The 13,008-nt window shown below is 34.3% G+C and overlaps 1 protein-coding gene across 1 annotated transcript; it reads right to left on the bottom strand.

Annotated features, from left to right (window-relative positions):
- Positions 1-2,193: 2,193 nt before the first annotated feature.
- Positions 2,194-12,562, bottom strand: LOC136982629 (uncharacterized protein CG3556-like). The gene is made up of 10 exons (XM_067279187.1): positions 12,453-12,562; positions 12,259-12,375; positions 5,574-5,693; positions 5,274-5,499; positions 4,951-5,204; positions 4,121-4,320; positions 3,841-4,036; positions 3,573-3,750; positions 2,430-2,560; positions 2,194-2,320 (listed from the first exon to the last, which is right to left on the bottom strand). The coding sequence occupies exons 1-10, from the start codon at positions 12,529-12,531 to the stop codon at positions 2,253-2,255; spliced, it is 1,569 nt and encodes a 522-aa protein (XP_067135288.1). The 5' UTR covers positions 12,532-12,562; the 3' UTR covers positions 2,194-2,252.
- Positions 12,563-13,008: the final 446 nt, after the last annotated feature.

Here is a 13,008-nt window from a genome sequence, read left to right as displayed (position 1 = left end):
ATGGTGTTATTAGAAGAATAAACTTCTTTCACAAAAAAGGTGAAAATAGGTAAAAACTCCACAACGTTAAAAACGATCAAGTGCCAGCCTTTCATTAAGGTTCTGACACTTTTACATTAAAAACACTAAAAATTCTTCTCACCATACTGATGATACATACAAATTTGAAGACAAAATATCCTCAGTCATCATTGAACATTGTACTATATGCCAGTGATTCTCAAAGTGGGGGTCACGAAAAATATTTGGGGGTCGCTGAAAAATTGATGCCAGATTCGGGTGTACTATAGATTACCACCTATGGAATTTCAGGACTTTGATTATATATTTGAACTCAGGGGACCGAGACGAGTTCAACGGTACCCTATTTTTGGACCGGAGACAAATAATAAAAAGTTATCATACTTTTTTAATGCTCTCATGAAGACAGCACCATAGTTGCTAGTACTGCCATCTTGCGGTAAAGTCTGCAAACCATGACGTCGGACTACGGTCATCTCCAGTCAAGGTCCTAGAATATATTCTAGGACCTTGATCTCCAGTAGGGTTAAACACGCGATACGAGAGCGAAGAGAGCGACGCGACTTTCGATCATCGCGCGATCGCCATTTCGGTTAATTATTCCTCTACTTTGCAATATGGATTTTTTAGACTTGTTATATTGGGTTGTTCGGAAAGTAATTTCGTTTTTTTTTTATTACTAGAGGAATTAGATGTATTTTTATCAGCCAATTTGATTTTAAACCACATTTTCATTATATAATTTGACAGCCGACATTTTAAGGCTTATTTGTAAAAAATTTTGTTCGATTCTGTACAATTGTTTTTTTTCGGTGACCCATCAAATATGGAAAATCGAAAGCATCGTTTTCGGCATATTTTGCTTTTTTATAACTAAAAAATCAAAATGCTGTTCAAACAAGAAAAAAATTGCGGTACATGTTTGGAGAAGACGCGTTGAGAGAAAGACGGTGCCAAAACTGGTTTACAAAATTGCGTTCTGGCAATTTTAATATCGAAGATACGCCATGTTCCGGATGGCCATTCGAAGCCAACGAAAACAAAATAAAGGTACCGATCGAAGCGATCTGCCGTATAACAACGCGCGAAATCACTACGAAATTAAATCTGTTAAATCGAACCGTTTATTATTACTTAAAACGAATTGGTTTCGTTTCAAAGCTCGATATATGGGTTCCACACGTTATTAACGAGAGATGCTGGCTATGGTTGGATTTTAAAGAAATTTTTTTTTGAGCTTTTACCAGACAATTTAACAATTGATTCGAAAGTGTACTGCCATGGAGTAAACAAATTGAGTAATATCATCAAACAGAAAAGGCCAGAATTGATCGACAAACAAAGCGTAGTGTTTTACCACGATAATGTCAAATTTCACACGAGTTTTGTAACTGGTCAGAAACTGTTACAGCTTAGATGGGACGTGTTATCGCACCAACCGTATTCGCCAGATCGGGCACGCTCGGATTATTACTTGTTCCGGTCTATACAAATTTTTTTTAACTGTAAGATATTTACTTGAAATGACAATGTCAAAATCGCTCGGATCAGTTTTTTGTAAACAACGATCAAAACTTTTATGAATGGGAAATCATGCTACTACCAGAAACAATGACAACAGGTATTTGACCAAAATGGTCAATATGTAATTCAATAAAATATTTATTTATTATAAGAATATTGCGTTTATTTTTCTATGGAAAAAACGAAATTACTTTCCGAACAACCTAATACCTGAAATATAATTGAACCTAGTTACCAGAAAATTCTCACCTATTTGTTTTATTGTTTGCTTTCCAATATGCACTTCGGACCCATAAATATTAATTTTTTTCGTGAGGTATTACTATAAAATGCATCGTGGAGGCGTGTTGCTAAATGCTCCGAAGAGAATCGGAAATATGACAAAACGAAAAGTACAAAAATTCAGAATTTTATAAAAAGAAATCCCGAGTAAAACTCCAGAAACACCTAGAAAAGCTAGATTCGGATGTTTCCGAATTGCGGTTTAATTAGCAATTACGAAGCTACAGTAAATCCTTTCGCGTAATTTTCATCCCGGCATAACCAGCAGATAACCAGCGGATTACGCGCAGAAAATTATGGTTTATGATAGATATATTTAATTTTGTATATAAAAATTCGATAATATATTATGTTTTGCTGTAAATCTCAATTTTACCGCTATTGCGTTTAATGTTTATAAAACAACGAAATATACACTAAATTTTTCAACCAATCAATGGTTTATACCAGTAAACGTATACGTCGTCCTTCTCGGGAATCACTTTATCGGGTGCTGCAAAATATATAAAAATATAATTTCGTACGGCACATTTGTAAAACACGCGTGAGAATCGGTTACAAAAACAAAAATTATATAAAAATACACAAATGGAAATACTTACATTGTTCAAAATAGATTGTAGAATTGCCCACTGCTTTATAAAGTTGCCAGTAATTTCTTTTCTCGGGATCATTGACTAGGCCAAATATCGAATATATATATTTACCCCACGGATAATCAATATATTTAAATCTGAAATGATTTAATTGTCGTTTTAATATAAGAAAAATGTTTGAATTAATATCAAATAATACAATTTTAATAATCTTAATACAAAAAATTGTCGATATAATAATCTCTCAAAGGACATAACTAAATTATTTTCTATGTAGGTAAAAAATAGCAAAGTCCGACAAACTTGTGTTTTTTGTACGTGTTATATGTATTAAGTTATGCGTAAGAGGTGCAGTACAAAAAATATGTGAAAAGCCAAGCAATCACGCTATACATTTATAAATAAAAGAATTTTTAGGCTGATAAAATATTATTACTGCAGACGATAATTTATCTCGCTAATTCTTTTAAAAGTAAGCGTGGTAGCGTACATAAATAAATAAATCTAATGATTTGTTAATACAGTAGAACTTGGGGTTAGCTGCCAAAAAGTAACAAAATTATTTCCCACGTCTCAGAAACTCGCAGTGAAATTAAAAGCATCGAAACAGTGGTCGCCTGTCAACGTGTAGTTCATATTATTATCTTTTATTAATAAAGAAACACGAGAGTAATTAATAACTCTAAAGTGAAGCGAGAAAAACTATTCTTAAAATAACTACGTTCATTTATCTGTACCTAAGAACGAGCAATTACCGGTATTAAGACACGGTCGCAATCCCGGGTTGCAATTATTAACTATATTTTTAATTGATTTCATTTAAAATATACGCTCTCCACCTCGAATTAGTAGTGGCTCGCCCCTGTACATCATACTTTTCCGTTAGCGACAGAATCGTGCCTGTCATCTAACTCCTTTCGAGAAAAATATTTGAATTGAAATAACGCGACTTCCGGTTTGCGTGCGAAGTTCGTGTATAGCCTCCTACCCCTAAGCCACATCCGGTCTCGTCTTTGGTGTATATGACTCCGTTCTCGAGATTAAAGAAAGACAGACGGATGACAATGAGTATTTATAGGTCTACATATTTTTCAAATTGCAGTCCAATCACGTGGGAATGAGAAAGAGACGAAAAACTATGTAACTTACCGAAATTTATAATCCACTTCTGAAGCTAAGCGCATGACATAGTAAAATGTCGAATTAACTGGAACGTTTAATAAAACATTAAAAATGATATCTTTATCTTGTCCAACGTAAATAAAGTAGCTAACACGACGCTTCGGAAGATTTTTAGAATCGATTTCTTCCTGCACTGTAACATTGTCTGGAAAATTTTAATAATAAAATTAATCATTTCGTGCAGAAATTGTGTAAATACCGAAAGGTATTTACACAATTTCAATAAGATACCAACGTGGTTCGACCGTGGTGCAATCTATATTTCCCAAACTGACAAATGTTCTTCCATTCAGTATTGGAAGTATTAAGTAAGTTGCCAAACTATCCCCGAAGGACCCGTCTTGGTTTTGTTGCGAAATGATGTAATTAATGGCTTTCGTTACATTCCATTTTTTCGCGGTGCTGACGTTTAAATCCATAGAGAGTATCGCCTATCAACATAAATCGACGTAATAAAATTAATATAATAAAATACGTACGGTGTATTTACGTAGTGATGAATTATAAAAACTTACGTGCATTAAAATGGCAGTTGTGTATAAATTTCCGAAGCTACCGTCTTCGTTCTGTAACGCCGTTAATTCCCTTTTTAATGGGCCAAAGGTTAAAACTTTTCTATTATATTCAACAGTTTCACTCCTGGTAGAGTTTATTTGATACGACTTAGTTCGGTTCTTCGTACACCACAACGCCATTATAGCGTACGCCCGAGTATCTACACAAAATTTCAGAAAATTAAATATATATAATTCTTTAAAATTATACTAGAAATTCGATCAAAACAATTACAAAATTATAAATTTGCCTTTTTTACAATAATTTCGTATTTACCTCAATGCTCGGGTCCGAACCGAAAAATAAAATTTTGCAATGTTGATAGATTTTTTATTTATTTATATTCTTATACTCTGTATTATCAGAAATTCTTGTTATATTAAATTTCGGAATGTTTATTTGTAAAAACGAAATTATTAATGCCTTGTTTCTTATCGTTGCATTTATGTAAGAAATTTCTTATTTTACACCCGAATAGAAGTACATAAAGTGGGACAAATCCTTTGGACGAAATGTCATTAAATATAGCGTAAAGCCATCGGTTAGGTGGCATTAGTTTACTTATATCTGTGTTATCTACAGCTTTACCTAGCTTCGTTCGGGTATATTCTACCATAGGTACGCATCTGTATCGTAAACTTGAAAAGTATGTAATTCCATACATGCCACGGCAAGAATATAATCTGATTAATCAGGAAAATTAATTTATGTATCATACGAAACATATATAAAATTGATTAGATATTACAATAAAAACATAATTTTTACTAATCGAAAGAGATATCGTTACCTGTCGAGTGTGGTGAATTTTTCTTCGTTAATGTAAGTTCTTCTAATTTTTTTAGTTGCCGTGGCTGAAGAATTTGATTGGAATTACAAATTGCCAATGCCACCATAGGATTAATTGATTCTGTCTTTTCCATTTTCTCTTTCAATATTTCCACTAAATCGAATCCTTGAAAGTTTCTCGGATCGGAACAAATTGCCAGTAACGAATGTACGTACGATGCCATTTCGTATGCCTCCGTATTTTCTACGCCCTTCCTGAAATGTATATACATTTTTACCTAAAACAAAGTAATCGATCGTCGAGTACAAAATATTTTGTATTACGCGAGTAAAGTTCCAGAAAGTTGGAGTTTCAGTTGCTTAAACATTAATTGATTTTTATTTTCCGTATCGAAATTCAGATTATCGGAGAGACCGAGTGCGACGATGGCTCGACTGGTGTCCTTTCCCCAACCCCAATCTGACCTTCGTTGCTTAATCAACCAAGAAAGCCCCTTAGCTATACTTTGTCTTACTCCGGGTAAATATTCGATTCCATAACCTTCTGTTACTAAAATAGAATAAAATAAATGATTATAAACATAGCTGATTATTAATATTTATGTAAATACAGTTATAACATACGGCAATTGTGTTCGTCAGAATTATCTTTACAGTCCTGGTAACCGTCGCATCCCCATTTAAATGGAATACACTTCCCATTATTTTTACAGTATATTTGATCACTGGCACAATTGGGATAACCTGCAAATGGAACAATATTTTATTATAATATCATTTTCATTTAAAAAGGATGTTTTCAACTTATCTAGGGACATAACCCACATTACGAATTATGTTGTAATCGAGACGAATGTTTTGTTTCGAGCGTGTATGTTTAAAACGGACCATTTACTATTTTCTTACGATCACACGTTCATTTCTAGAATTGTCAAACCGAAAACTAAAGTTTATTTTATTCTACTACATAATTAATCCGATTGTCACTTCGAAATAGCAAATATGAAGACATATCGAACTATTTAGATGTCAAAAATATAATCTAAAACATACTAAAATACAGTGGCGTGCCGTGACATTTGATGATAGGGAAGCTGTGTTTCTGTAAGAAGCCGACTTCCAGGGGCAATCAGTTAATTGCGCGTCAGTAATGGTCTAGGGTCTATTCGTAGATGAGTGGTGGCTGAAGAGACAAAGACGACAAGTATCTGACAAAAACCATTTATTTTAACATAAAATAAACATATACTATGTACAAAATAGTTTGCTTTAGGACAATCGGCCGGACAATCACCTGGAGGGTGAGAAAAGTCAAAATCGAAGATGAATTCGATCTTCCACCGATCATAGGACGACTTCCTTCCGCGATTTATGGTTTCTGCTTGGCAGTTTGATATAAACAATGGGTGTCCGACTACAAACGACTTTTACCTACGTTTTTTTAAACTAATAAATTTTTCTCTAAATTAACCGTTTTTTCGTGTCTATCGTGACGAGTCAGACCTGTCCGGTACGTGACATTTCCATAAAAATTTTAAACAAATACTGGAAATGACAAAAATAAACAATTTATGTATTTTAGTTCTAAAATACAAATAATACACACATAATACAAATTGATACGATGCAAACAATGATAGAAAAACTTGTTTTTTAATTTTTTATAAACTAACTCTATTCGGCGATTTTTCCGCAAAGTCGTTAATTACTTTATCATAAAAGTCGCTGGTCGTCGACTCCATCGACGTATTTAAAAGCTCTTTTTCTATCGAAAGCGACGCTAGCGACAATTTTTCCTCCGACCGGGTGTTCCTGGCCAATGTGTGAATTCGCTCCGTGGTCGAAAAACTGCGCTCAACTGACCCACTGGTAGATGGTGCCGTAAAAATTAATGATATTAAATCATATAATTCTTTTAGTACGTCTTTGTTCGGATCGACATTAATTATAATATGTTTTATGTTTAAGAGTTACTTATCAATATAGTCCGGACACGAATATAAATATTGCGCTTCGCTACGTAATTTAGATAAATCAAAAAATTTCCCATAAAATTTACTTAATTTGAAGAATTAAAACACGCTTGGAAAAATTTTTAATAATTTTAATATTATGAAAAACATCTAAAAGTGATAAAAATTCTAAAGATTTTGTCTGAAAATTTGCCAATATAATTATAATTTTCTTTTAATTATACTGTAATTAAATACAGTATAACTTTGCAAAATAAGTACATAAAAATAACATTGAATACTCTCTACTTTTTAAATCTTAAACAATTCACTTAGTCAGATAGCTCCCTACCAGTGGCTAAGGGCTAGAATCGTTGGAAGCGTTACGCGTGTGTAGTTTCCACCAGCTAGGGTGGAGGTTGGTGCTCTGTAAAGCGCATGCGCCAATGCCCTCTGGCTGCTTTACACCGTTCAGTTATTCTCACCGTGAAAGCTGTCTCGGAAGCGCTTCAATTCCGCCACTGACATTCGAATATACAATAACAATCTTATCGTTTTTTCACATATAGTATAGAATTTTTTGGGTGTACTATAGATTACCACCTATGGAATTTCAGGACTTTGATTATATATTTGAACTCAGAAGACCGAGACGAGTTTAACGTACCCTATTTTTGGACCAGAGAAGAATAATAAAAAAGTTATCATACTTTTTAAGTTATCATACTTTTTTAATGCTCTCACGAAGACGGCACCATAGTTGCTAGTACTGCCATCTTGCGGTAAAGTCTGCAAACCATGACGTCGGACTACGGTCATCTCCAGTAGGGTTAAACACGCGATACGAGAGCGGAGAGAGCAACGCGACTCCCTATCATCGCGCGATCGCTGGAAAAAAGTATGATAACTTTTTTATTTTTCGTCTCCGGTCCAAAAGTAGGGTATCGTTGAACTCGTCTCGGTCTCCTGAGTTCAGATATATGCCCAAAGACTCGAAATTCCATAGGTGGTAATCTATATTATCCCCAATTTTTTAATAAGATACATAATGCAGTTATAATAAGATATTAATTTTAATTAATTCAACGTACGTTAAAATGGAAAATTTATATTTTAGAAAATACAAGGAAAGGTCATTGGAAGGTGGATGCGGCGCTTCCACCGCTTCCAACGATGGCACGCCACTGCTAAAATATACATTATTCGATGGAATTCATTCAGTTCTAAAGCAGGGAAGATAATTGTGCTAAGGTCCGTAACGTGCTGGGCCCACCCCGAACCCAACTATACGCTAGCAGATTAGTATCTTTCAATAGATCTGTAGTTCTAAATTAAATTAGTTCTCTTTCGATCTATTTTTTTAATTTTTAAAATGTATGCTCTTTACTTCAAATTAGTAGTGGCTTGCCTCTGTACATTATACCTTTCTTTAATCGGTAACTTGTGTACCATTAATTGGGGGCTCCTACCCCTAAACTTTCCACATCGGATATCGTCTTTCGTTCATCTGACTCCGTTCTTGAGATTAAGTAAAGACAGCCGGACAGACAACGAACAACTATGAGAATTTACAGGTCTACAATTTTTTCAAATTTTAGTCCAAACAAAAAACTTACATAGTAGAAACTTCCAATACACCTTATTGCTGAGAATAAACATTTATTGCGTACAACAAACGTTTTCGGCCCAATTTATGGGCCATCTTCAGGTTAAAGTTGTTCGACTCTAATACGAAATCGAACACGTTCAAAATTAAACCAAATTAGAACATACGTTTAAATTAATAGAACAAGCACCGCACAAAATAATAAATAACAAAAAATCAAAATAACACGAACAATGAAATTGAAAATAAAAATAAAAATAAAAATAAAATACTGTGACTGGCCGTAAATCTTAAGGAACCATTCCCTACGCTTTAACCCAGATACCTACTGAGTCACGGCAGACTCATTATCACGTGTGTTGCGTCTTACTATGTATTTCCAGGATGACGGTAACCCCGTCGCATCTTTATAATTTAAACATCTGTCAGCCAAACTCGCTCTGTAGATTTCACACTTCTCAGTTATGGATGCCAGCGTTGGCGAGCGTACTTTTGTAAGAATTTTGGCATCTTCCCATTCAACCACTGAACCATCGGCTTGCGCCATTTTGGATAATGCTGTTGTGCACCTGTTTTTTGCGACATCGTACCGGTGCTCCTTTATCCTCACTCCAAGGCTACTATTAGTGACACCTACGTAGTCCTTATTGATTCCCAACTGGTCATTTTTGTAGGGAATTGCATATACTCCCGCCTGCTCTTTAACATCAATTCTTTCTTTGTCATTTCTAATCAATCTATACACTGTGGGGGCCCTTTTGCATATTATACTGGCGTTTTTGTGCCTCGCTATTTGCTTCATAATCGGGAAGAGACCTTTATTATACGTAAACCTCGTGAAGTTACCCCTAGCCTCCATTTTCTTCTTAGAGTTGCTCCTAGGCTTTACGTACGCCGCTATTAAACGTTCTATAGTTTTTGTTCCAAACCCTAACTCCTTTGCAACCTTTTTGATTCTACCTAGCTCATTCATCGTGTCCATTATATTTGAGCAATACAAAATATATGCTCTCTATCTCAAATTAGAGGAATGACGCAATGATACAACGATTCTTAGACCAAGTGAACTCTAACCAACATGGCTTAAAACTTAACCTTGAGCAAGTTAGTAACAAGGAGCTACACTTCTTGGACGTTGGCACTGAATTTAAGAATGGAACTTTATACACGAAGGTGTACATCAAGCCCACACATGATCCGATGTATATTCCGGCAAATTCCAATGACCCAACGTTTTATAAATTATCCGCATTTAGGGCCCTAATCAGAAGAGCGTTTTTGTATTGCTCAAATATAATGGACACGATGAATGAGCTAGGTAGAATCAAAAAGGTTGCAAAGGAGTTAGGGTTTGGAACAAAAACTATAGAACGTTTAATAGCGGCGTACGTAAAGCCTAGGAGCAACTCTAAGAAGAAAATGGAGGCTAGGGGTAACTTCACGAGGTTTACGTATAATAAAGGTCTCTTCCCGATTATGAAGCAAATAGCGAGGCACAAAAACGCCAGTATAATATGCAAAAGGGCCCCCACAGTGTATAGATTGATTAGAAATGACAAAGAAAGAATTGATGTTAAAGAGCAGGCGGGAGTATATGCAATTCCCTACAAAAATGACCAGTTGGGAATCAATAAGGACTACGTAGGTGTCACTAATAGTAGCCTTGGAGTGAGGATAAAGGAGCACCGGTACGATGTCGCAAAAAACAGGTGCACAACAGCATTATCCAAAATGGCGCAAGCCGATGGTTCAGTGGTTGAATGGGAAGATGCCAAAATTCTTACAAAAGTACGCTCGCCAACGCTGGCATCCATAACTGAGAAGTGTGAAATCTACAGAGCGAGTTTGGCTGACAGATGTTTAAATTATAAAGATGCGACGGGGTTACCGTCATCCTGGAAATACATAGTAAGACGCAACACACGTGATAATGAGTCTGCCGTGACTCAGTAGGTATCTGGGTTAAAGCGTAGGGAATGGTTCCTTAAGATTTACGGCCAGTCACAGTATTTTATTTTTATTTTTATTTTTATTTTCAATTTCATTGTTCGTGTTATTTTGATTTTTTGTTATTTATTATTTTGTGCGGTGCTTGTTCTATTAATTTAAACGTATGTTCTAATTTGGTTTAATTTTGAACGTGTTCGATTTCGTATTAGAGTCGAACAACTTTAACCTGAAGATGGCCCATAAATTGGGCCGAAAACGTTTGTTGTACGCAATAAATGTTTATTCTCAGCAATAAGGTGTATTGGAAGTTTCTACTATACAGTCAAACCTGTTTTTATGCGGGGGATAGGGACCGCATTAAAGCATAAAAAATCTCACCAAACTTCACGAATGGCTGTAAATAATAGTTTTCGCGACACAATTAAAAAATATTTTTTTTATGCGGTCAACAGGGACCGCATAAAAAACGTCTCACATAGAAAATAACTCAAAACCGTACGAAATAGAATTTATTGACAACAGATGTCAGCACTTGACTGCATCGTCTGGTCTATCGTCTGTTTTACATATTTTTGTCCAGGTGGTGTTTTGTTGACTTAAAAAGTAAATTATTTCATTTTTCGCATATTCATGCAATAATATTACTATAATAAGTGCATTTATGCTATAATAAGTTTATTTAGCTATAATAAGTCAACGTGAGACATGACGAATCGCACGAGACTAGTCGCCAACTATACCGCACAAATTAAAAATTCGCATAAAAAAAATCGCACAAAAAAAATCGCACATAAAAAGAGCGCATAAAAACAGGTTTGACTGTATTCATTAGGAAGCTGAGTCTGAGTAGGTGATTAAGTATGGCAAAAAACTTACTCCAGTCGTAAGGAGGAATCGAGCTATATTTAACTCGAACTGATCGATATATATGGTCATCCGGTTATAGGCCTATGTTTATTCCTTTGACTGGAAGTTATAATTATCACAAAGACAATAAATTATATTAATAATAACTCTTTTACATTCACTGCATTATCTAAAACTATAATTCAAAATACTATTGTATTAAATACACTATTAAAAACTATATAATCTTTATATAATTTCTCAGTTTGGTATGCAAAAAATAATAAATTATTCCGTATTCTCAATAATTACATTGTAATTATTGAGAAAATAAGCATATTAAACAAGAATTTGTTGGATTAATCTCTAAAAACTCAATATAATTAGTAAATAATAAAATTAAAGATAGTAACAGAGTCGTGCCAGTCATCTAACAGGAAAAGTATGATGTACAGGGGCAAGATACTACTAATTCGAGATAGAGAGCATATATTTCAAATTAAATTGCAGCCCGGCATTGTGACCATATCACAGTATTTGCTCGCTTACTAATGCAAAACTCCAAACTGTATAGGAGATCACAGGCCAGATACGCTCATTACGTGAACCGAATTAGAAATAGACGATAATGAGTGAGACCGGGGTATAGTTTGAAACTGGATATCCCAAAACAATAGGTTAACGTTAAATTGCATAAAAGTAGAAAATAATACGTGCCATACAGCGTGCAATATATTGGGCCTCGCGAGAGTCGTGCAGCGTGGCTATCTCGGCGTTTAATGATATTCTGTATATTCGTTTAATATTATTAACACTTAAAATTTAAATAAGCATGAAAAAATAATTAAGAAGCAGAAGTTGCTCTCTAGAGATATAAATAACGCAACCATATCAAGCCGAACATTTATAATTTTAGACACGATATTAACAATAAATAAGAAAAGGAATAACTTACGATTTCTACAATTGAATATGTCGCTTTCTTCTCCACAATGTCTTCCTCCGGTACACCAGTCTCTTTTACTAATGCAAACTCCGTTGGTACATTCGAATTGATCATTTTTGCATCTTCCTTTATTCAATAAAATGTTTTATAAAATATAATTATGTAATTTTAAGTTTATTCAATGAATATTTACTTGTACTTACTTACGAATGGACTGGCATTTGTCATACAAAAAAGAAGACCGGCATTTGTCATGCAAAAAAGAGAGACGAATATCTTCATTTCTTAAATATCTAATAGACTGTTAAACAAAATTAAAGTGTAACGCTGAACAACAAGTACGTCGGGTCGAGCTATTTTTAATATTAGCTATTCGACATCTACGGAAATCCTGTGATGTGTTTACTCCGCGACTGCGAGTTAAATTCTCACAAAGACTATAAACGAGTAGAATAATATTAACAATAAGTCTTTTACACTCGCTGCATTATTTATTAAAACTTTAATTCGAAAATGTATTTAAAAAGTAGTAGAAATTAATATAACTATCATAGAATTTTCTCACTTTGTATTTAAATGGTTAATGATAAAGTAAATTTATTAAACAGAATTTTTCGGGTTTTTCTGTATATAGGATGTGTATGTTTATGGGAGGAGCAGGATTTTTTTACCCACTTACAAATTTTGACTTCTGAGCTTGAAAATTTCTGAAATTTTGCAGAGGTTTATGTAATAAAGGATTGATACTATTAAATTTCT

Source organism: Centruroides vittatus, unplaced genomic scaffold, assembly GCF_030686945.1.
Source record: "Centruroides vittatus isolate TY-2023 unplaced genomic scaffold, ASM3068694v2 contig_854, whole genome shotgun sequence".
Lineage (NCBI taxonomy): Eukaryota > Metazoa > Arthropoda > Arachnida > Scorpiones > Buthidae > Centruroides > Centruroides vittatus.
The sequence above is the reverse complement of the archived record's forward strand: the minus strand, read 5'-3'. Positions and strand labels throughout refer to the sequence as shown.